This window comes from Mandrillus leucophaeus, unplaced genomic scaffold (genome assembly GCF_000951045.1).
Source record: "Mandrillus leucophaeus isolate KB7577 unplaced genomic scaffold, Mleu.le_1.0 Scaffold292, whole genome shotgun sequence".
Lineage (NCBI taxonomy): Eukaryota > Metazoa > Chordata > Mammalia > Primates > Cercopithecidae > Mandrillus > Mandrillus leucophaeus.
In genome coordinates, this window is record NW_012103054.1 from 825,843 (window position 1) to 851,860 (window position 26,018).

At 40.6% G+C, this 26,018-nt stretch overlaps 1 protein-coding gene across 2 annotated transcripts in view; it reads right to left on the minus strand.

Moving 5' to 3' along the window:
• GALNTL6 (polypeptide N-acetylgalactosaminyltransferase-like 6) overlaps positions 1-26,018 on the minus strand; it is a 1,310,737-nt gene that overhangs the window by 66,853 nt on the left and 1,217,866 nt on the right. For both annotated transcript variants that reach the window (XM_011986093.1, XM_011986094.1), the window contains one exon: positions 21,036-21,257. In XM_011986093.1, the coding sequence (XP_011841483.1) occupies positions 21,036-21,257 (222 nt within the window). The remainder of the gene's footprint in view (positions 1-21,035; positions 21,258-26,018) is intronic.

Here is a 26,018-nt window from a genome sequence, read left to right on the forward strand (position 1 = left end):
GTGTCATGGACAGAGCAGAGGGAGGGCTCTGAGGAACCTGGGAAGCCTGCTGAGCTGCATTTGGGACCTGCCTGGGCAGGAGGGCAGTGAGTTTTTGGAAACATTTGGCTAAAATATTCATGCAGAAAGAAATTGAAGAAGGCATAAGTAAATGGAAAGATGTCCTGTGTTCTTGGATCAAAACACTTAATATTGTTAAGATGTTCATACTACTCAAAGCATTCTATAGATTTAATGCAAGTCCTATCAATATCTCAATGATTTTTTAAAGAAATATAAAAATTTATCCTTAAATTCCTGTGGAATCTCGAGGGATCCTAAATAACCAAAACAATCTTGAAAAAGAAGAACAAAGTTGAAAGACTCACACTTCCTGATTTCTAAGCTTACTATAATGCCACAGTAATTAAAGCAGTATGGTACTTGCATAAAGACAGACGTATAGACCAATAGAAAGAGGCAAAAGACTTGAATAGACCTCTTTCCAAATAATACATGCAAATGTTCAATAAACACAGGGAAAGGTATTTAACATCATTAGTTATTACGGAAATGCAAATTAACACCACAATAACATACCACTTCACATTCATTGGGATGGCTATTAAAAAAACTCAACAACAATGGAAAACTACAAGTGTTGGTAAGTATGTGGAGAAACTGGAACTCTTGTGCACTGTTGGTAGGAATGCCAACTGGTGTAGCTGCTATGGAAGAAAAGTTTAACGTTTCCTCAAAAAGTTAAACCCAGAATTACCATATGATGCAGCAATTCCACTACTAGGTGTATACCCAAAAGAATTTATAGCAAGGGCTTGAACAGATATTTGTACACATGTATCTATGTACACATGCCTATGTACACAGCAGCATTATTAACCATAGTCCAAAGGTGGAAACAACCCAAGTGTCCATTGACAGATGGATGCATAAAGAAAATGTGGTATGTAAATTCAATGGAATATTATTCAGCCTTAAAAAGAAACCAAGTTCTGATACATACAACGACATGGATATTGTATGAAGACATTATGCCAAGTGAAATAAGCCAGTCTCTAAAGGAAATATATTGTATGATTCTACCTATATGAGGTACCTGAAACAGTCAAATCGATAGAAACAGAAGTAGAATGGAGCTTACTAGGAACTGGGGGAAGGGTGAATAGGAAGTTGTTGTTTAATGGTGTAATGGACTGAATTGTGCCCCTCTCTTCCCCCTGCCAATTTATATGTTGAAGCCCTAGATGTCAATGTAATTGTATTTGAAGATAGGGCTTTTAGGAGGTGATTAAGCTAAATGAGGTCGTAAGGATGGGGCCGTAATCTGATAAAACTGGCTTAACAACAAGAGGAAGGAAGAGAAGTCTTTTCCCCTCACCCACCAAGCCCAGCACATGAGCAACCATATGAACACACAGAGACGAGGTGGCTCTCTCCAAGCCGGGAAGAGAGCCCTCACCAGAACCTGACCTGACCATGCTGGCGTCCTGACCTCAGAATTCCAGCCTCCAGAAGCAGTGAGAAAATAAAGATATGTTGTTTACAAGCCACCCATTATATGGCACTGTGTTATAGCAGCCAGAGGTGACTAATAAAGATGGCTCTCGAGTTTCAGGCTGTGATGATAAAAAAAAATTCTGGAGATGGATAGTGGTGCTGGTTGTACAACAATGTGAATGCATGTTAATGTCACTGTACTCGTATGCCACTGATTAAAATGGCAAATTTAAAGTTACGTCTATATATAATACAAAAATATCATACAGTGCCTACTTGGTAGTGATTGGGATAGTTGCTTTTGCTTTCTGTAAATCTGTGCAAGAGAAGAAACCAAGTTGTAGGGTCTGATGGGGACTAGCAGATCACATAAGACAGGACCTAATTCCTTTTCTGAGGTGAAAGAAGTGGAGAGGTACTCAGTATGGCCTCTGAGTAAATACAATTTTTCAGTGTGTATTTAGAGCTGACTCTATCTCACACTGATGAGGTGTTTCACCCTCATTTTATACATAAGGAGAAAAGTTACAAAGACATATAGCATTATCTGTTTTTCCATGATGGTGTATAATTGTCTTAGGAGAGATAACAACTGGAAATTCCCAAAAGGACGAGGATTACTTCCAATTACCCGGAGGATATTAGAAAGTGGGAAGCATTCTTGCTTTTATTTTACCCCTCTATTCCTGCTTCATTTGAGATTGTCCCTTTCAATCCATGCTGCCTTCTTGAGAAACTAACCAAGATTGGTTTTTCAAAATATAGTTCAAGTAGTTAACAGCCAAGCTTTCCAGTGGTAGGTATCAACCAGCGTTTAAGAACCAAGCAGGGCAATTCGAAGGTCTCCTAAAGCCAGGAGAATATTTAAATGAGCTGGAAGATACAAAACCAATCTGCTTTTAAATTCCATAAGAAGTTTTATAGTTCACCTGGAGAGAGAGGACCAGGAAGAGGAAATAGTATTTGAAAAGTAGGAGGCTCTTGCATTGCTCTTCTTAGTTTAATTAACGTATACTCTAGATACGAGCTTGAACTCTTTACTCAGAATGTCACAATGAAGCCTGACAATATTGAAAACAATCTATTTTTCCATATTCAGTTTTCTTATTTTACATAGCTTACAACTTCTATCCAGCATATTTTCTGGTAAATTGGACCTTTAGGGAAGGAAAGAACAATTTTCTTCAAGAGAGAATATTTGCTCACTCTTACTTTGCCGTGGAAGGGAATTCAATGTATTTCTCTTTTAGATATGGGGTACTTTAAGTTTTCATTATCAATAATTTTGGCATACTTGAATCTTTGGGTAATTCGGCACTCATTTGGCTTTGATATGGCCAGAGGCCATTAAAAACCCCCCGCACTCCAGTTACTGTTAACCATTAATTTGGATGTGCAAATATTTGTACTACCACCACCCACTATTAGTACCGCAACCACTGCCACAACTAACAGGTGACGTATGTTGATTACTCATCACGTAGCAGACATTGAGGTAAGAGCTTTGCAGGAATTATTTACAATTAATCCTCAACAAACTCTATAATACAGGGACTGCTATCCTCATTCTACTGCTGAGGAAACTGAGAGAGATTAAAGTGGCTTGCCTGATTCTAACATATTCATCCAGTAAATGTTGGAGCTGAAATTTAAACAGAGATGCCTGGGAATTCAATGGAACCGAGGATGTGTGCTAATCTGTGAGGAGCTGAGAACAGTGATCATTTTCTATTTATCGTTGTATTTGCCACAACATTGCATGTTGTGCCTTATTTGTGGCAGAATGAGCTCAGTATACGTTTGTAGAATTAAAGAATGAGGAAAGCCAATGAATATTTAGCATTGTGCTAAATATCTCAAATGTTAACTTAGAAGTTATTTCAATATGGAATTTTATTTGCTCATTTTATGCTCTGAAATTGGGTAGCTTACTAATATAAGGGGATTAATTGCGAATTTGGTCTTACTCGGGAGGCTGAGGCAGGACAATCACTTGGACCTGGGAGGCAGAGGCTGCAGTGAGCTGTGATCACGCCATTGCACTCCAGCCTGGCAACAGAGTGAGAATGCGCCACAAAATAAACAAACAAAAAAAGCCAAACACACAGGTGGAGATTTAAGATGCTAATGAGACGTGTGACATATGAACAAGCATGTACAGCTACTGCACATGTGCACCCAGAGGACCATCCAGAACATGCTTCCTAGTAACACCTCTTCCCACCCACTTATGAATCATCATGTAAGACTTCCATAGAGGGAGTCTCCCTAGTGCCAATCTTTGCTGTCGCATCCTTACCAGCAGCCCGCCCTGATTCCTCTGTCTCTCAGACTGTGCACTGCATTCTGCACCGAACTTTCCAAATATTCTTTTTCCTTTACAACAAATTGCTCTATGCTGCATCTTCTTTGCTTTGTGTCTCTCGTTGACATTCTTTTAAACCGAGAAGACAAAAACTGAGGTCTCACAACAGCCAACAACCACGTGAAGGAGACAGCGAAACTCCACAATGACCCATCAGTACCCAGGCTTAGACAAGAGACAGAATGTGTCAGTAAGGAGTTGTTCAGTTATGGAAGGACAGAAAAAGGTGACCAAGAAGTAAATTTTGGCAGTGCCTCTCAAATGCTACTCAGGATAACCACTGACTCAAATATTCCGAGCCTCAGTGGAAGGGCTGTCCACAGGATGGAGCTGAAGGTAGGATGCTTTCGCCAGTAGACCCAGAGTGTTCCTTCTGGCAAACAAACCCACTGGCCTCCCCGACAATGTGAAACAGCCTCTTCGTCTTTGCTCTGATTCCATGTTCATCAGACAACTTTTTGACTCCTGTGTAATCTGCTTACATGGAGAGAATGTGCTGATGATATGGATTTCATGTTTTTCTGTTCTGTTTGACAGTCATTTCTCATGCAAAATCAATAAAGAGGTTTTCAATGAACATTTGATGTCTACATAGCTTTCTGAGACCAAGTGCACTGATATTACTCACACCTGGATTTCTGAGCATTGTGACACTTGTATTAGTTTTAATTGTCTATTAATAGTGGATATTTTGGTGTTGATCTCAGCCTCTTGTGCATTTTAGTTGGTGACAATCAATCCTGGGGACCTTATCATTGTGAAGCCTGTAAAAGAGTGTTTCTAGGTCTTCTAAGAGGAGAGTCAGTTTCATTTACCCAGCCTTTTCTTTAGGCTGCTGTCTTTCAAACCTTTCTGTGTGAACCAGCCTGAAATCAGAAAAGGTGGACAGGCGTCTGGGGAGTCAGCAATCTTAGATTGAAGTATAACATTTTCCTGAAGTATTTTTTCTATTTTAAAAATGTTATAAAGTGTGCATTCCATTCTGGAAATGATCTATTTTGTGTCGATGTTTTTTTCATATGATGTTTTTTGCCTACTAAACTTTAAGTACAGTTGCTGTTCTGGAAAGAGATGCTGTGGTTTCCTGTGGTCCTCGTACTGTACTTCTGGGCCTGCAGCTGAGTACCCCTGCAGGGACATGCTTACGTGAATTTCAGAAGTCCTGCCTTAGACACATGCTTAAATCTTGCAGGTATGTGACTTCTATGTCTTAGAGTTTTAAATAATTTCATAATTTTAATATCTATTTTATGAGCTTTAGCTACTTAACTTCCTCTAAATAGAATTTTTTATACCAGACAATGACTAATTATTTTGATCTTTTAATGACTAACTTAGATTGCTACACAGTAATTTTGGTTGTGGTGTTTACGATCTCCTCAACCTGGTTCAATAGCAATTCTTTTTAATTTTCTCTCTCCTTTTAAAATACCAGTGATGGCAGTGGTGGTCCTCCTGGAGCAGTGGCTGCCAAGGTGCTGGCTACCGTGGGGAGGTGTGGCAGGGGGTGGCACTCCAGGGATCTGGTGGGAGCCAGGAACAGGTTGGAGCTCTGCACCCTTCCGGGTTAACTGGGCGGAGCCCCGACCTCTCTGGCGCAGCTGCAGTCACCCAGTGGTAGCTGTGGACCCTTGCATCCCTGCACTCTTAGGGGCCTGGGAAGTCACCCCTGACCCCAAACCTGCAGGCTCAGAAGTGCCTGCTCCTGCTCTCTGGCTTCTCCCCGATCCTGTTGCCCACTCAGATTTCGAAGCAAAGTTGAGACTGAGCCTGGGTGGCTGTGACCTGGCTGGGTGTGTGTGTGCTTGGGATGGCACTGACATGCCAGAGCCCTCCTCCCTTAGCCCCCTCGCTGATGAGCATGGAAGGGGGGCTGAGGCGAGGGGCTGAGGGTGGCTCAGCTTGTGCCTGCAGGTTTCCCTTAGAACAAACAGTCTGGGCACTGTGGATGACTGCAGGAGACAGGCTTCTGGGTAGTAGGGACAGGTCCCTGGTGAAGCCCCACCTTCAAACCAGGGACCCATTGAAGTCTGGTGGCCAGGCTGTCAGTTTAGCGGACCAGAATGAGAACTTATGGTGCCATTTAGTGCCATTTCTGGGCCCGCCCATGGTCTCCCATGGACCATCAGCATGCACTTCCTCTGATGTCCATAAAAACCCCCGGACTCAGCCAGACTCAGAGAGATGTGGGGACTACCAGCTGTGGGAAGGAGCTACCCAATTCTGGTCTCCTCAACTTGACCGGACGACCTGCCTGCAGGTAGAAACTACCCACTCTGGGTATCCTCTCTACTAAGAGCTGCAAACTCAATGGGATGACCTGCCTGCGGATAGGAGCTACTCACTTTGGGTGTCCTGAGAGCTGTACAGTTGCTCAATAAAGCAGCTCTTCGCCTTGCTCACCCTGCAGTTGTCCACACACCTCATTCTTCCTGGATGCAGGACAAAAACTCAGGACCTGCCAAATGGTGGGACTAAAAGAGCTGTAACACAAATGGTTGAAACACACACCCATTCCCTGCTTGCCACGTTGGGGGCAACCAGAGAGAGAGAAGAGAGGGAAGAGCTGCAGTCCTTTGGGGAACCCAGACATAGGAGCTCCCCAAGCCAGGGCTGTGACACCCTCTTTGGGGCTCTGTGGTTCCTGGTGTCTCCAGGTTTCCGAGCATCACTGTGTTCCCTGGTGGCCACAGTAGAAGCTGGTTGCAGTATGCCTGGTGCAGCTGCAGCCTCGCAGGGAGCCAGAGTCTGTGTTGGTGCCTGCAGCTGCCTGCCCTGCTACAGCTGGCATGCCTGGCTTTACACAGTGACCAGACCTTGTGCTCACTCACATACCCCTTACCACTCTGCACCTGGCTTGCCCTTGGCAGGCGTGGGACTCAGGCTGGTAGCATGAACCGAGTGCAGCCTGCCAGTCTGAGTGGGTGGAATGAGCCCAGTGGATCTGAGTAAAAACTCTGGCAAAGATACCACTGGCCACAGAGGCTTCTGGCTGGCAAAGCAACACCCCAAGGATCTCGTGACCCCAGTGTGGCCTCGGCTGCTATCTAGTTAAATGATGAATAATTGGCTCATATGTTTCATATACATTTTGAGAATTAAACTAATTACAGTAAGCATTTTGAAAACATGAATTATTCCATAAATTTTACTAATTGTAGTATAATTTCTAAAGTTATTGTATTTATTGTTGAGAAAGAGGAAAGTACTCTAAGGAACTAATAACCAGTGCTCCAACCTTGAGAAATGGGGGAGAGAGACAGAGAAAGAGGAAGAGAGGTAGACAGAAAGGTGCCATCTGCTCATATATTATACAGCATCTTGTCTCATGTTTTTTCACACCAGTCCTAAGATAGAACAAATAAATATCCTAAATATAAACTTTGAATGAAATATTATGTTATTGTGGCAGTATGCCATTTCAACATGACAGGATATGGTGATGTGTTTCAATATAATTTAGCTTTAGGGCATAAGTACAATAAAAATACTGATACCTAACTACCTACAATATCGCCAAAAACATGTATGCTTTGTCTTTCTTATCGTTATTATGTTCCCACATACCTTCAAAGGCACTGCATTTAAAAATACATTTATTATGAAAATTTTTATGAGTCAGTTGTTGAACTTTGAACACCATCAGCATTTTACATACTTCTTCATCTATACATTTCCCAGTCTCTCTCTGTTTTACTGGAGGGTTTTGAAGTCAATACCATGCAGCATGTCCTTTCACCCCTAATACTTTAGTAAGCTTTTCAAAATGAAAAAGAGACAGAGGGAGAGAGAAAGAATGGAAGTAGTAGACAAAGAGAGAAAGAGAGAGAAAAAACAATTTTCTTACATATCCACAAAATTATAATAATTACTTAATATCATCCAGAATCTGCTGCATATTTACATTCCTCTGGTTATCTAAAATATCTCTTTTCACTTATCCTATGATTAACTGAACTAGTAGAATGTACAGTTATATGAAATCATAGAATACATAATATTGATGATTTAAACAGGTTTCATTTTATTGTACTTCAGCTTTGTATATTGTAATCTAGAACAGTTCTTCCTATCTCTTCTTTTCTCTCTGCCATGGACTTATTGACTAAATTAGATTCCTACATTCTAGATTTGGCTTGAGGTGCTATTCAAGTTTCCCTAAACTTCTGAATTTCCTGTAGACCAAAGTTAAAGACTTGATTAAATTCAGTTAGATGTTCTCTTGGTTTTATAAAAAGGATATTTTAGGCATGGTTCTTGACTTCCTGGCTTGTCTAAAATGCTTTCACGTTGCATCATATCATACCAGAATGTGTATGATTCAGTGATGCTAAAATTGATCAGTGGGTTTAGTTGATGGTAGCTTGATAATTTTATTGTGAAGCTTATCATCAATACTTCATCTAAGGTTTCATTATCTAATGAGGATCATTTCTTTAATCAGTTATTGCATCAGGAATTGCACAATGTTGATTTAGAACATTCTTTCCTTTTGAATTTATCATCTGAGCATCTGTATAAAATCCCTCAACTATAGGGCTCTTTGGACATTTTGAAATGCACCTTATATCAGAAAAGCAAGACAAATGCTTGTTTTCCTTTTAAATGTCAATTTCTAGAGTCATGATTTGGTGCTGAAGCAACTGCCATTGGTGCCCAGTGACTTTTATTTTATTTCTCTTTCTCTCCTAACCCCCTTTTGAAAAATATCATTTTAAATTTACAATATTTTGTATATTCAATTTGTTTTAATTAACGGGGTCCCTTTTTTGATGTTCATATTGTCTCATCTATGGCAAGTGGGATCCCCTTCTAGCTGACTCCCATGTCCTTTTGACATGACCTCCACCAGCCTTTGAAAGCTTTCTTCCCTTTCTGCTTTCTAGAGTAACAGACTGTCTCAGCCCACCGTCTACCTTTCCGACCCCACAACTAGAATCAGCTATTTCTTCATGAATCCTTAGTTCTATTTAGTGAACAATTCTATTTAGAGACCACAATTGAGAGCTAGGTGTGCTCACTGATTGGATTGAAGTTATTTCTAGACTTTTTCAGTGGATAAAGCTAGAATGTGGCTATTTTCAGAAAGTAGCTGACATTGAAATTTCAAATTCAAGTTTAAGGTTGTAGGATATTTGTTTCTTTAATTTTAGGTTTAGATATCTTTTTATACATGTTCAAAAATCTTATTTATTTATAACATTAACATACTTTTAAATTTGCGTACTTGAAAGTAAATTCCGAAAAAGCTTTAGAGTTAGATAGGTATATTAGATCTACATTATTGATGACATGGTTTAGGTTCTATACATCCTTATTCATTTTGGTCCACTTATTGATTCTTGGATCAAGAGAGGTGTGTTAAGTTTCTATTATTGGTATGCGTCTTTCTGTTTCTCCTTAGATTTTCAGCAGTTTCTGCCTTATGTAAGTTGTTTTCCACGGATTGCAGTCTTTGATATTATAATGTCTTTCTCAGCCTCTTTTAACTTTTTAACTTTTTTTCTCCCTATATTCTACCTTGCTTCCTATCAAGATCTCAAACCTTGCTTTCTTATTACTTAAATTTGCCTGGCATGTTTATGCATATTCTTTAGTTTTTAATCTTTCTGTATCATTTTGACCTAGGTATGTCTCATATATAGCAGAGAGATTTGCCTTTTTAGTCAGTCTGAATCTTTCTTTCAGTGGATTTATATGTTTGATCTCAGCTCTGACATAGTGATTTATTACATAATTTACTGTTATCTAGAAGGTCTTTCCCCACATGGCCTGTTTTCTCTTTCCAATCTTTAGTATTTAATATTGTTTGTGTTTTTGTTTCACTTGTTGCCTTTACACTAATATTACTTATAATAGTTGAAACTTCTCTTTTTAAATTAATGCCTAACTCTATCTTTCTCTGAGCAATGCTAAAGTTGGCTATAACTATTACTGCTTTTCTTCCATCCTCCCCCGTGTCTAAACATAGATGATACTGTTTTACTCCTAGTTAATGCCTATGCAACAATCAGCAAATGTATTCTGCTTTCCACTCACTTTCCCCACTTGTTACTTGTATTATTTCTACATTGTCAGATTATATATAATTTATATATGCCTCCATCCTGTGGCCAGTTTCTACTAGACCCTGCAATGAGCTTCTTCAAGGAGTTCTTGATTTTCTAATGCTTCTTCTCTAGCAGATTGCTCAGAAAGGCTTTTGGTAAAAATAATCCCAGTCCTTGAATATTTATAATGGCTTTTTGATGGCCTTGTGCCTTAGTCTGTTTTGTGTGGCCATAACAGAATATCACAGACTATAATTTTTAACAAACAAATTTATTTGGCTCATGGTTCTGGAGACTGGGAAGTCCAAGACTGAGGGGCTGCATCTAGTGAGGCCCTTCTTGCTGCATCATCCTGTGGGGGTGAGAGAAAGAGGGAAGGGAGCCAAACTCACTCTTTTATTAGAAGGTCACTCCCACAATGACCCACTCCTGTGGTAATAGCATCAATGCATTCATGAGGGCTTTGCCCTCATGACCTAATCACCTCTCAAAGATTCTACTGTTCAACATTTTTGCATTGATGATTACATTTCCAAAACGTGAACTCCAGGGGACAAATTGAAATCACAGCACCCACCTTCATACTTGAGGGATAGTTTGGTTGGATATAAAATTTTTGGCTTATATTTTCCTTTCTTGAGCATCTTTACAATACTGCTTCATTGTCTTCTGGTACAAAATGTTTACACTTCAAAGTCTGATTCATTCTTTGCTTGGATGCACAATTTTTTTTTCTTGTTTTAACAATACAACCATTTTATTAGAAAGTATTTCAGTGTTGATGGTTCTAAGTTGGATTTCCCAGACGGTCCTTTTAATATATAGATTCAAATCTTTTATTTTGAAAAGGTTTCTTTGAATTATAGTTTTATATATTAGTTGTTTTTTGTTCTCAGAGGGCTTTCTTCTTTTGGAAATTTTATGTTGAATCTCCTTCACTTATTGCTCCAAATCATTTGACAAATTCTTTCTGTTCTTTTTTCTTTGTGTCTATTTTATTAGCTTCATTTTCCCTTCCAGCCTCAATTTCTCTTACTGTGCCTTCCGTGGTCTCTCATTGCCTTTTTATTTCTTCTAATATACCCTTCATTTCTGAAATACTGTTTCTTTCTTTTCTAGTTCATCCCTGAGTTTTCTCAGTTCTCTTTCCATAAAATGATGGTTCATATCATTCTAGCCATCTTATTTCTGAGCAGTTCTAATTCTGATTTGTATGGTTCTTTCAAGCTTTGATTAGTTTTAAGATTGTTTTAGTTCATTTTGAAATCTTATGTTGTAGTTTTCATCTTCTTTATAGCCAATTTTGTAGTATATTTTTATGTGTTGGAACTATATTTGATTCATTCTTATCTTTATCCTTGTTGGATCTCAGTATGGGCTTTTACTGTAAACTGCTTTTATTTTCCATATATGAACGATCTCATACATAAATGAGATGATTTTCTTGGATTATTAGAGGAAGATTCCTGTGTAGGGCTCTCTCCTCTGTTGTCATTGTGAAGTATTAAAAAATATGACCTTTTTATAGGGACACTTCTCTGTCTCTTAGGGCTCAGCCTGGTTCACAAAAACTTCCTGTTCTAACTCTGTGTTGTCTAGAGTTCTAAAGGTCTTTCCTTTCAAAGTAGTATTGTTACCTTTGAATGTGTTTGTCATTCTGTACTTTCTGAGATCTATCTTAGACACCTCCTTCTCTGGTTTGGAAGCTTTTGTCTTGCTGGCTTCCTCAGTGTTGTATTTCAGATTGAATTCACAGCAGATTTCTTATTCTTTTTTTTATAGGGGGAAGAGGGGAGAGGATGAGTCTCTGTCTTTCCAGAAGGTAGTATTTTGGAGTGTTTCTCAGATATATGCAGGGTAACTCTGCATTAGCATGATTTACATTACTGGTTCCCTATGGTCTCTTTGCATTGGACTCAGCTTGGAGCCTGTGACTGAGTCTTTGAATTCCACTGGTAAGGTGCAGATTTGATTGCCTTCATTCCTGTTCTGGAAAGGCTCTTCTCCTTTTGGGAGTGAATGCTTGTTACTGATTTCTGAGTACTCTTCTTGGAGAAGTAGCAGTACTCCCCTTTCTCTTTTCTACCAATTCTTCATCTCTCCTAGCCCCACACTGGATCTGCTGCTGCCTGGTGTTTTGGTGACACTAACCCATATTCTGTAGTACTTGAGGGATTTCTTGTCATCAGTTTTATGTAAGATCATGTTCATGTTGCTTGTTTCCTTCTTTTGCTAGCCTCAATGTTCTGTCTGGTCTTGATTAAACAAAATCATGCAGTTGCCATGCTTTTAGCATCAGAAATGCCAATATATTCTAAATAAAGAATATGGTAGAAAATGTGGCTTTTCTATTTCTGGCATCATTCCATCATTTTCAACAGCAGGGAAGTACTTGAGTATTGAAATTCAAAACAAAATTACAGTGGTCCCCCGTTATTCTTGGAGGATATATTCCAAACCCCAGTGATGCTTAAAAACACAGATAGTACCAAACCCTACAGATACTATGTTTTCTCTTATGCATAGGTACCTATGTTAAAGTTTACTTTAAATTAGGCACAGTAAGAGATTAACACCAACAATAATAAAATACAACAATTATAGGAATATACTATAATAAAGTTATGTGAATGTGGTCTCTTTCTCTCTCTCTCTTTCTGCTCCAAAATAACATAGTATCATTAAGTCCCATAATATGATAGTTGGGATGTCATAATACAGTTGGCCAAAAGTGCAGAAGGTGAGACCATGAATAATGGAAGACTTCTGTATTTGCTACAAATTTGTATGCAATTCTGACCAAAAAAGAAAAAAAAAAAAGCATAGGCAAAGAGTTTGAATGTATATGATTAGTTCTGGAGGACTTGAGTCTAAAACAAAACTTGAAAAAGCTGATTTGTCCTTCCTGTGCTAGAGATTGGTATAGAAAATTAAGCTCCTCCTGATATTATCTTGTTATTTTAGTTTCTTTTTAGACTAGTTTACAATAGGCCATCCTTTCCAGAAATTGGCCAGGCATCATTTAGATTGGGCAATAAAATCTCAACCCAAAGAGCCACGCAAGCTCTATAAGAAGGAAAAGGTCTAAGGCAAGATGTAAGTGAAGGCCGAGCAAAATACAACTAGGTTACCAATTAGACAAACAGAGAACTTTGGAAATATAAGGTAAACGTTAATTCCTGCATCTCCTAAAGTCAATAGGAGGAAATGCAATCAAGTGGATCAAAAACACAGAGATAATTGTGGCAAAATGAAACATGGAGAAAGAATTTAGCCATGGAGGCTAACGGGGAGCACCAGAGTGCTTATTTTCCCACCTCCCAAACCACGACAGACGTAGCTATGTTTTAGGTCGCTTACAAAAATCTAAGACTGACTGATGACCTTCAGGTTGCTAAAAATGTCTCTCTTGGGAATGTAAGAGACAACTTACCTTTTAGCAGCACAGTCACCACACTTCTCAGAGCTTGGAGCAGTGGCCACGATGGCCTGCTGCTAACAGAGCGGCTCAATACATTGCAAGGACACTTAGAGGAATATTGGCTCTTAATTTTAAACTGCTGCCTGCCTGCAGATGATTAAAGTCAAAGTTCAAACCCAATAATGCATATTGGCATTAGTCTTAGAATTGACTCCCTGGGCTGAGTGCGGTGGCTCACTCCTGTAATCCCAGCACTTTGGGAGGCTGAGGCGGGTGGATCACCTGAGGTCAGTTCAAGACCAGCCTGCCAACATGGTGAAACTCCGTCTCTACTGAAAATACAAAAATTAGCTGGGTGTGGTGGTGCATGCCTGTAATCCCAGCTACTCGGGAAGCTGAGGCAGGAGAGTCACTTGAACCTGGGAGGCAGAGGTTGCAGTAAGCAGAGATCACGCCACTGCACTCCAGCCTGGGTGACAGCCTTTCTAATTCCAAGAATGACACTAAATTAATAGAATTTAAATAGAATTAATAAAATTAATCTTTGCCAAAATAAATCAGTTGGGAGAATGTTAGACTGAAAAATTAAGAGAACTGATGAGAATTCACTCAACTATCATAGCAAAATTTCTAATCCACAGCCGTAGAAAATTAGCATAGATGGAACAATTCAATATAATTTTTCCAGTCTTGGACATAGGAATACCTCCAACCTACCAAAGGGGTGACAAAGTGACCTGCTGGCTTCTGTGATAACCCAGAGTGGCCTCTACAGTGGTAATTGCCCTCAACTTGCCTTAAAAATCCAGTAACCATCTATAGGCTGGTGGACAAGAATAGCGCGCCAATAAAAAGGAGCAGGGGAGGTTCCTGGGATCCTTGCGTGAAATTTTTTAAAACAGGGAGTCAATTTTTTTTTTTTTTGAGATGGAGTCTCGCTCTGTCCCCAGGCTGGAGTGCAGCAGCACGATCTCGGCTCACTGCAAGCTCCGCCTCCCAGGTTCACGCCATTCTCCTGCCTCAGCCTCCCGAGTAGCTGGGACTACTGGCGCCCGCCACCACACCCGGCTGATTTTTTGTATTTTTAGTAGAGACGGGGTTTCACCATTCACAGGATGGTCTCGATTTCCTGACCTTGTGATCCGCCCACCTCGGCCTTCCAAAGTGCTGGGATTACAGGCGTGAGCCACCGCGCCCAGCCAAATTGTTTATTATAGGACACTTTTAAGTTTGTCTTCATAGCCCTGTCTCAATGTTGAAAACTCAGAAAGCACAGAAATATTCGAGAGGATAATGCAGTACTTTATGTGTTCTTACATTTTTCCCAACCTTGTTTTTGAGCCCCAGAGAGATGACTTAGCATAGTGTACCAGCACTGCCACTGCCTGAGAAAATAAATGACAGATCAAGTCGAGTCTAATACAGTCTGAACGATAAATCATCTCTGAATGAGTGCTTAATTTAAAGATCTGGGTTGATGTGATATAGCACCTAAAGGACAGAGACAGTTTCCTGCATAGTTTCCAGGGAAATAGCAGGACAATCTCACTCTGCAGCTTTCCTGGTTGTGAGACTAGATTGCAGGTGAATTCAGGAAAGCTGGCTTTGGCTCTCCCAAAAGAATGCGAGGGAGCCTCACTCGTCGTGCAGAAAGCGCCTGCTTTTTACTCCTGCATCACACATCAGCAGCACTCATACAGAATTTCTTGGAAAGAGACAACATTGCATCCTCAGATGGTCTTTGAGATAATGCACCTCCTAATGTTGAACTTCCTTTCGTGTAAGCTGATAGGGAAAACCCTGAAAAGCCTTGTGCACTGCGAGAACATTAGAAGAAGAAGCAGCAGCAAGCAGGTGAAAAGAAGTTAAGAGCAGCAGCCTGCAGCAGAGGAGAACTGGAATTATTTAGGGTGCCTGTCTTTGTGAATGTTCCACAATTCAGGATGACATTAATCTTGAGGAAGGAATTCAAATAAACAGCCTAGGTAGTTCGGTATTGGCATGAATTTTTAAAATAAAGGTTTTTTAAAAAGTTTGCACAGTCGCAAGGTGACAAATGGATGCGCCCAGATTGGCACATTGAGGACAGTAAGCAGACATTTCTTAAAAGAATTTATGGCACTGGTTGGAAAAGACACGTTTGTCTATTTTACATCTTTTATTCTTTCTTACACATGATATTTAGAATTCTGAAGAACTCTTCTCTTTAGACTATAAAGGAGCACTCTAAATGACTTTAGCAAATTCATGAATTCTAAGGAGGAGAAGGGGAAAATAATAGGAAATTCAGTTTCTTTCATTTAGCATCTTGACACAAAAAGAGACACTCCATATGTGAGTGGTTTAAGAATAGTTTTCCACTTTAAACCTGTTCTTACCCTCTCCAACATAGCATGGGGGAAAGCACATTGCTTCTATTTGAACAGCACTGAGGGCTGTTCAATTTATTCCATGGTTCAGAATCCTATTTATTCTCTCTGGGACTCATCACCTCCCCACTCTACCCACTCTCCTTGCCTACCAGAGGATGGAATGACTTCTGGAGAGTACTGCTCTATCAGATGTGACTGTAATCTCTTCTGCCTTTTAAGTAGGAAGCTGGTAGGCAGAGTTTGGAAATTGCTGAACAGAGGCTTTTAACTTTTGGAATTTCTCCTTCTTCCCCATAGGATGTCAGAACGGAATATTTTGTAACTTGTTTAACTATCAAATGGACCACAGACGCGACCGTTCATGAGAACCAGTTACCTGAGAGTCATTACTCAAACTGCCTTTCTGGCTGAGCTTTCCAAAGAAGTGGACTTTGTATGGCTGTGGAGGGAGTGAGTGCCTAGTGTGCCCTGAGAAGGCTTCACACATACAGGTGTGTGGGCAAAGCAGTGAATGGCAGGTGAGACAACAGGGAGCCAGGATCCCCCATTCATTCATCTTTCATTCATTCAACAAACATTTATGGAGCACCTACTATATGCTAGACACTATGTCTTTCTGCAAAAGAGCAGTAGCAACACAACAAACCAACAGAATCCTTGTGTCACAGAATTTACTTTCTAGTGGGAGAGATAGATGAGAAACATGATAAAAAAATAAATTGCATGGCTTATTACATAGTGATGGATGCTAGGGAGAAAAATAAAGGAGGAAAGGGAGTAGGGAGTGTGTAAGTATGCATGTGGATGTGTGTGGGTGTTGTTGCAATTTTAGATAGGCTGACTAGGGAAGACCTTACTGAGAAGATGAATTTTTGAGTGAGGACCAGAAGGAAGTAAGGGCGGGAGCCATATGATTTCTGAGACTGGAGGATTCTAAGCTGTAGGAATAGTAAATGCAAAGGTGCTGAGGTCAGACTGACCTGGCCTGTGTGAAGACTGGTGACGAGGCCAGTGGGCCCTGAGAGGAGGAAGCCAGGGGGTGAGGAGTCAGAGAGGAGGTTGGAGAGGAAACAACAGGGGTCAGATTGTTTACAGTCTTATAGGTAAGGACTTCCATTTTTACCTAGCGGTAGACGGCAGCCAGTGAAAGCTTGGATGGAGGAGGGGTGGCCTCACCTCTGGTTGGTTTTAAGTGGACTGTGTTGAGAATAAACCGAAGCGGGGCGGGCAGAAGCAGGGAGATGAGCCAGGAGACAAGTGCAGTAATCCAGCTGAATTTGTCAGGGAAATGAGTGGCGGTTTATAGGCTGTTTATGGTCTGTAACATATCCTTTACAAGCTGAGTTCCAAGTACCAGAGCCAAAAATTGCATGAGCACGTCATTGTTTACCCTGAATCAGGCTGGCACAGACAAGCAGGTGGAAAACTGTTCCAAGTACAAGTGCATAAAACGGTGAGTTGCCCTGCTTCTTGGCCCAGATCTCCCATAAAGGAATCTTGTGTTTACATTGCTGGAGGTTTGTGGTTCCTTCCCATAATTGCTTGAAAAGAACCACTGAATCTGCATTCCCCTTTTCGCTTTCTTACTACAACAATAATTGACTTATTACATTTATTTAGGAACTTTGCCCATTCTAACAATTAATTTAAAGTTTATAGGAAACTAAAAAGCTCTCTCATATATGAGATTGAATCCTGGAACAGAAAAAGGACATTAGTAAAAAAAACTAGTGAAATCTGAATAAAGTCCTGTTTAGTTAATAGTATTATACTGTTAATTACTTAGCTTGATTAAATATACCACAGTTAATGTAGTAAATATAAAATGTTAACATTAGAAGAAGCTGACTAAAGGGTATATGTGAACTTCCTGCACTATCTTTGCAATGTTTCTGTACATTTAAAATTATTCCAAAATAAAAAATTTATTTTAAGAAACCTTCTGAAAGGCAAAAGAAATTGCATGTGTCAACATTTTGAAAGTATTTTTTTGTCAGAGATTAAGTTGGTCGACACACATATTCTGCATTTTAAAAAATTTTTTATCTTATTTTTTGTTGTTGTTGAGACAGAGTCTCACTCTGTCACCCAGGATGGAGTGCAATGGCGTGATCTCAGGTCTTGGGTCACTGCAACCTCCACCTCCCTGGTTCAAGCGATTCTCCTACCTCAGCCTCCGGAGTAGTTGGGATTACAGGCACACGCCACCATGCCCAGCTAATTTTTGTATTTTCATTAGAGATGTGGTTTCACCACGTTGGCTAGGCTGGTCTTGAACTCCTGACCTCAGGTGATCCACCCACCTCGGCCTCCCAAAGTGCTAGGATTACAGGCGTGAGCCACCATGCCTGGTCTATCCACTCTTAAAAATATTATTACCCACCTACAGTTAGAAAATAATCTTTTTTCATCATTTCATTTAGATTAAGCTGCATTTCAAATCCTTCACTTGCCTCCTGCATTAAGTGTACACGTTTCACTTATATTCTCAGAGATCTACTCTGCCTGAGAATCAGATACTTTTAAAAACTAGTATTTAACAGTGCAAACTGTTGTCTTTTATTGATTTCCTTTCTTCTTGCCTTCCTCCCATCCTCTATGTCTTCATTCTTGCTATGCATCACATCTTCACTGAACAAATACAACTGAATGTAACTGGCCCATAAATTATGTCCCCATTTCCCTCTTTCCTACACTTAAATATGACCTTTATTTGTTTACTGTTCTGAGGCTTTGGGGGAAAGAAATTTGCCATTGTGTTAAAAAAGAAAAAAAAAAAATTCTGTTGCTGGATGTGGTGGCTCATGCTTGCGATTCCATCACTTGGGGAGGCTGAGGCAAGAGGAATACTTGAGGCTAGGAGTTCAACATCAGCATGGGCAACATATTGAGACCTTGTCTGTACAAAACATTTAAAAAATTAGCTGGGACTGGTGGTATGAATGTGTAGTCTGGGTTACTCACGAGGCTGAGGTGGGAGGATCACTTGAGTCCAAGAGTTTGAGGCTGCAGTGAGCTATGATCCTGCCACTGCACTGCAGCCTGTGTGACAGAGCAAATCCTTGTCTCGGGGAAAAATAAAAAATCGAATCTTCTCAACGTCTGATTGTTTAAGCCAGAAATAATGAATGCAAATGTCTCCAGGGATAAGGCAAGTGTTGTAAAAGTATGAGGCAATCTAGGGTAATAGATGTAAACACACTGGCATAGCCTACTTGGGCTTAAGATGGTTCTGATTTTGATTATTCCTGGAAAGTTGTACCTTTCCTAGAACCTCAGTGGGAGATGTGAGTCTATTTAGAAAAGGTGCTATATAAATTCAGATTATGGTTTAATCAGGTAATGTGGGAAAAATGTGACCAGTTGCAGTTTGAAGAACATAGTAACCAGTAGGAAGAAAAATTCATGTTTCCACATAAGGCAGATAAAAGACTGATGAGATTTTAGCTCTGTAGTGAATCACACAATGATACTGTGGGCTCCTCAAGTGTATTTCTTAGTCACTAGGCAGGACAGCATTTGAATCATCATAGAAAGATGACAAGCAGAACCATATGTGTGTGTGTGTGTGTGTGTGTGTGTGTGTGTGTATATATATATATATATATAAAACTGTAGAAGGAACTCACTTCTCATGCCTTCCAACACGTTAGGATAAGAAAATTCTTTCTGATATCTGTCTACTTCAAATTTCCACTGCTATGAATTAAGTCTGTGATAGACAGTTACATTAATACAAGCAGGCTAATATTACTAATATTCTAGGGAAGTTTTAATAAAATGTTTAAGATGCAAAGGATGAGACCAAACTACTAACTTGAATTAAGCAGATAATGTCAGGACGACATACACATGCAAAAACCATGAGGAGTTGGAGGGTGTAGTGGCAGGACTGACTCTCTGCTTCATCCTGGGTGTCCCAGGTATGAAGAGTGACCCTCTGAACACAACAAGCAGTGCACCTGTGACTTGCTGAACATATCCTCTACAAGGATCTGGAACAGCTCACCCAGGAACACTGCCTGAGTCCTCTGGCCTCTCCTACCATGCCCTGGGGTAGCCTTTTCTCAGAGCTCTGCAGCCACAGACACCATCTAGGCAATGGCATCTTCTTTCAGAGACTATAAAACCAAGGACACTGATGGTACTCCTCCACAATGCGAGACAATCAACTCTTGATTTCTGAAAGACTGGGGAAGTGGGATGGTGTGAACATCTAGCCTTGATGCATTTCCCCCGATATCCTCTGCTAAGAGCAGGTTGAATGGCTAGGATAAATCCATCCTACCCAATTTTAGTCCTGCTTTAGTACACTCTATTCTGTGGAGAAAGGCTATAGTAACAGTATTGAATGGAACCGAACCCAGTGCAATAGTCTTTTCTATGCCAAAAGATAGATACTTTAAATTTGGGACCTGGGGCTATTCAGCCCTTTCCACTCTATTTCCACTGAATAGAAGTGTTCAGAGGTGGAAAGGCTGGTGCTTATTTAAAGAATCAATGTGGCTGCCTGTGTCACAGTTCTGTATATTACAGAAATACATTTCTTTATGATTCTGCACAGCACAGCCTGGAGGGGAAAATAGCCAAGCCCCCTCACTGCCTTGTACTTGCATATACCAATAGCAGCAAGGCTGTGCACCAAGACAGAGGGTTTTTATCACGTCTATCAGGTACCCATATTTACGCACTTGTATGACAGATACATTAATTCTCTACAAAAGCCGGTGGTGATTTCCCTAATCTCAAAGAAAAATATTTTCTAGGTGTATTTTAAAAATTCATGGTCGGGCATGGTGGCTTATGCTTATAATCCAAACACTTTGGGAGGCCAAGGCAGGAGGATCACCTGAGGTCAGGAGTTTGAGACTAGCCTGGCCAATATGGCAAAACCCCGTCTCTACTAAAAATACAAAAATTAGCTGAGCGTCGTGGTGTGCACCTGTAATTCCAGCTACGCAGGAGGCTGGGGTAGGAGAATCGTTTGAACCTCGGAGGTGGAGGTTGCAGTGAGCCGAGATCACGCCATTGCACTCCAGCCTGGAAGACAGAGCGAGACTCTGTCTCAAAAAACAAAAACAACAACAACAAAAATCATCTGGGGAATCAACAGTGGTCACTAATTCTGGGTTAGGCTATCAACTCTGAAGACTAAGTCTAGTAATTGCTAAAAAGAGGTTGAACATTCATGTATTTCAGATGATTTAAATGGATGCTACTTGGCTGCAGGATAAAAGTGAAGGTTTTAGCAGTCCCTCCCACCACCTGAGGCTATGGGGGAGGCACACAGTCTCCCAGGTCGGCGCGGGTTTCAGGCAACCTTTCCTCACCTCCCCCCAGGCAGCAGGCGGGGGCTCCACTGGAGGGTAGTATTTAGGCACGTCCCAGGCCACAGCAGCCATGAACCATTTGAAGTCCTTGCACTTGAGCTGCTTGCGCAGTTCCTTCTGGGCAGAGATGTCCCCCGTGGAGAGATGCCTGTACTCCGGCCGCCGCTGGTAAATGTACTCGGCAAATTCATCCATCCAGGTCTCAGCTACCCGCTTCAGGTTCTGTGCAGCAGGAAAAAAAAAAAAGTAATTTATTGGCTTATTTATTCAAAAGGTGGTTTTTGTTGCACCAGAAATTAAGAAAAGAAAAGGAAAAGATAACGGACAACCTCAGGCAGCCCTGGTTGGTGGTTTACAAACAATGAGAGTTTTCGTGACTGCAAGGGGTATGATACAATTGGCCTGTGGCTTCGCACACATTTCTGCTTCTGGCATGGCGTTCAATTGCCAATTTGGTAGTTAATTTATCAGAGCCAGTAAAGATTCAGCTCACTATTATATCACATTTCTCATTTCCTCTGTTATTTCATGATTATACATTTTTTATTTTTTACGTAAAACTAAAGGTGTTGAAATTGGAGAGAATGAGATTCCTCTCAGGCATCAAATTGCTTAAAGCATTTCCCGAAACAAGAATCTAGGAAAGAATGAGGACAAACAAGCTATTATCCTTTCCCCCCAACTTTAGAGAGATCACTGAGCATTAGTACATTTAAAACTGTGTGTTCTGATGTTCTATGTGTGCAACACAGATACCAATCAGAGTTTAGTAATTGACTGCATGATGAAGTGGGGCTAAAGGAAGCACCAAGTAGCCAGTCTTTTCCACAGATGTGTCCCTGGGGTAAAGGAAGCAGAAGGTCGGTCGTGGGGAATAAGCATGGATCTTAGGTGTAGGAGAGTATGTGGATTCAGTGCTGGAAGCTTAGCCCTTTTGTCAGTTTTGAAATTGAGCAAGTTACTCATCCATGCTGGGCATCAGATTCCTCACCTGAAAATGGCAACAGTAATACATACCTGCGTCACGGGGGTGGCTGTAGGATTAAGTAAGGCCACACCTGTAAAGCACTTAGAATAAGTCTCTGGCACATAATAGGTACCACAAATAGTAGAGCTATTATTAGCAGTAAAAAGAGTGCAGGAGTGGAGAGCCTGGGTGTCGGGCTGACCACACATTAATGGAATGTTCCTGTGGCCTTTAGGAAAGGCGTTAGCTGAGATGAGATGCTCTCTGATGTGCCTTCAAGCTCTGTGGTTCTAAGCAGTAGAGAGAACAACTGCATTTGTATAGAAGATACCAGTTTTGATGCCTCCAGCTTAAATGTGCTGCAACACATTTTCATAGGCTGGTGTCCCATAGTCTCTGCTTCTTGTGTCCTGTTCAATTTCTTATTTCAAGTGCTCAGTTTGTGTGAGCATTGGCCCGCTCCTGTTTCTCACTTGCGCTTAGAAGATAAAATGAGCGCAATGGCCGGGAACTTTAATGAGATCCAGACATAAGTGACTCAAGTAAAAGCTAGTGATATTTAGGACAAGTGCTTTATCTTGAAAATGGCTACAAAATCCTAATTCAGGCCTGGAACTATGCCCAGAAGTCTGCTGGATTTGGAGACACCATCATTGGTACCTCATTCCTAATGAGACTGTACATTTTCTTACTCCGCTCCACCCACTCCGTGCATTCAGTGTCTCCCAGCGGGCCTCTCCTGTCTGACCTTGTCCCTGCTCTTCATTCTCCCTGCACTCCTTGGGTGCTTTTGGGGGATGGTGGGCACCAGGAAGGGCTCTGTTAACACAACAAGATGCAGAAAAGAGACAGAGCCACAAAGAAAGCTCTGATTTCTCAGTTCCCTCTGGGTTCCTTTCTTTCTAAGGTGCCTGGGTGCATAGATAGGAAGATAGGAAAATGACCTGGAGAGTGTGAGAATTGTTCCCTGAGAGATTATTACTTGCCATTGGTGTGTACCCTACCATCCTGTCAGCACTGCCTGGCCCATAATGCTTTCTACTCCTTGGACTCCAGTTTACCTTAACAGATAGATGATCAGAGTCAACATGGTTTTGTAATATTCTAGCCCTTGCCACCAATTCGGAATTGCCTGATTCATTTGGGGACCAGAAAGGAAACAGATGATGTCTTGAGAGTCCTGCTCTGGGATGGCACTGTGTACTACATGCATAAAACCTCCGTGTGAGTCTGTAATATCATCTTATTATATTCATTTCATTTTGACAAACATTCTGTATGAAATGCATTCTATTTTACTTGTCCTCAGGGCACATTTTCTTTTCATTCTTTCTTTTTTTTTTTTTTTTTTTGACAGAGTCTCACTTGTTGCCCAGGCTGGAGTGCCGTGGTGCGATCCTGGCTGACTGCAACTTCTGCCTCCCAGGTTCAAGCAATTCTCCTGCCTCAGCCTCCCAAGTATCTGGGACTACAGGCGTGTGCTACCATGCCTGATTAATTTCTTGTATTTTTAGTAGAGATGGCATTTCACTGTTTAGCCAGGATGGTCTCAATCTCCTGACCTCATGATCGACCCACCTTGGCCTGCCAAAGTGCTGGGATTACAGTCGTGAGCCACCACATGTGGCCAGGCCAAATTTTTTAATGAGGATTAGAATAAAAAAAAAATTAGTTGATAATATTAAAACTTTATAATCAAAATTGATTTTAGGCTGTAGTTCCCATCTTTTCACCTAAACTGCAATATTAAATAAAGTGGAAATATTTAATTTTCATCAATTTACACCTCTGTGATAAGTGAAAGTGAATACAGTTGGGGAATAGCAAAAAGCAGAAGCAAATGGCCCAGGAATAATGAGAAAGTGACTTTTTTAAGAAAAAATATGCCTTTAAAATTCTGGTAGCTTGCAGAAAAGATCTGTCCTTAAGGACTCTGTTGGATAAGTAAGCACTTTCAGACTATAAGTGCCATGAAGTTAGGGATAGATCTATTTACTTTTGCCTTAAAAGACCTAGCATCTTGTGTGGCTCCAGACACACGTGTGTGCTCATCTGGGCATGCTAATCATTGAATTAATGAAAGACCAGATGATGAAATGAATGTGAACAAATTCATAGTGTGCATATGTATCTATTGATAAAAGCACTGAAATGGGAACAATTAAAAACAAGTGCTGTTGCTAAATGGTAAATTTTTGTTGCTTTGGGTTTTTGAAATAGATAAGGCAATTACTGCAAAACTCATAGAGGAACTAACTAATTCTGGTGCAGTCAACGGGAAATGGCTCAGAGGATCGTGATAAATGCTAACCAGAATAGACAATATCAATAAGTAAAAGAGGCAGGAGTCAGCGTGTTGGAAAGCTGTCACTAAAGGCCAAGTAGCCTCTAGTATAATTAACAAGGGAACTAACCAGGTAGCTCTGCATCATCGTGTCCTTTTCAAGTTGAAAGACTAGGTATGATGATTTCTCAAACACTCCAAAGCAGCCAGGTGCATGGCTCATGCCTGCAATCCCAGCACTTTGGGAGGCTGAGGTGGGTGGATCACCTAAGGTCAAGAGTTCGAGACCAGCCTGGCCAACGTGGTGAAACCCCATCTGTACTAAAAATACAAAATAAAATAAAATAAAAAATTAGCCCAGCGTGGTGGCAGATGCCTGTAATCCCAGCTACTTGGGAGGCTGAGGCAGGAGAATTGCTTGAACCCAGGAGGCAGAGGTTGCAGTGAGCCAGTATCGCACACTGCACTCCAGCCTGGGCAACAAAAGCAAAACTCTGTCTCAAAAACAAAAACAAAGCCCCCCTCCCAAAAAACCACTCCAAAGCAAGTAGTGGGATCATGGACATATTCCAAGGATCATTATCGTATCATCGATTCCTTTTTTGTAGTTTTATAAGACACAGTAAAACAGAAATAATTGCACAGTAGAACATAATAATTGCAAAGATGGCAATAGCAAGTTTCCCTCTAGCTATGAGTGTTACGTAAACATTTAAACATATGTAAAACATCCTGACCATTCTCTAATGTCCCCATTGGCTCATTAGACATTTTGGATTATAGATGCTCTGTTCTCTGGAATTTACTATCAGGAGAGAAACTTTCTAAAGTGTCAATTATTACATTCAAGGAATAGCCCTGACTTCTCAACTATCCAGGTGGCTGGCCAAATAAAATCTTTCCGAAGTCCTTATTCTGGAAATAATAAAACATTATGTTAGTTTGTCACTGGAATCATAAATCAGTACTTAACTTTGGGGAAAACGTTGGTACCACAGCTGAGAGATATTGCAAACAGTTGCCAAAAGAGAGTTTCATTGGTCTTTTATAGATTGTAGAGTAAATTGACCCACTCCAGGAAATAGTACAATCATATACTCATTGGAGTTCATTGGGGTATTTATGTAGGAGCATGCATACCACACATTCACATACACAGAGATGGTGGAGTAGGAGCAAAGCAATATTTCTCACTTAAACACTTACAGCTGTGTAAACATGTGCAGAATCATGAAATGTGGAAACATCCAATAACAGCTTGTGCCAGAGATGGTAAAAGAGAAAATAAATCAATCTGAGTAGTCCTATCTTTCTCTGAGATTGAATGAACATTGGTGGACCTGCTAAGATGTCCAAAAAAAAAAAAAAAAGTTATCAAGGGGAAAGAAAGAGTCAAGCATGAATGCTGGGAGATCTATACATGTAATTATTTACTCTTGAACTATCAGATGTTGCATCTCTAGAGGTTGCCTTATATACACAGAGCCAGGTGTTAGCTGGAGTTCTTGTTTTTTAAGGTTTAAATAAAAGTACTTTAACCTCAAGTTGCATGTCCCTGTCCTCCTGAAGATTTCTGTGGATTCCCAGGGGTGTTCACACGTTCATCCTTCACTTCGATTTTCTGTTTGTGATCCTTCTCTCCTTCTGGCATCTTGCCCCCAGCTTGCTGTCTACCTTTTGTCCTGCAGAGACTTGAATGGGGTGCACAGGTATTTTCCCTCACCTCTCAAAT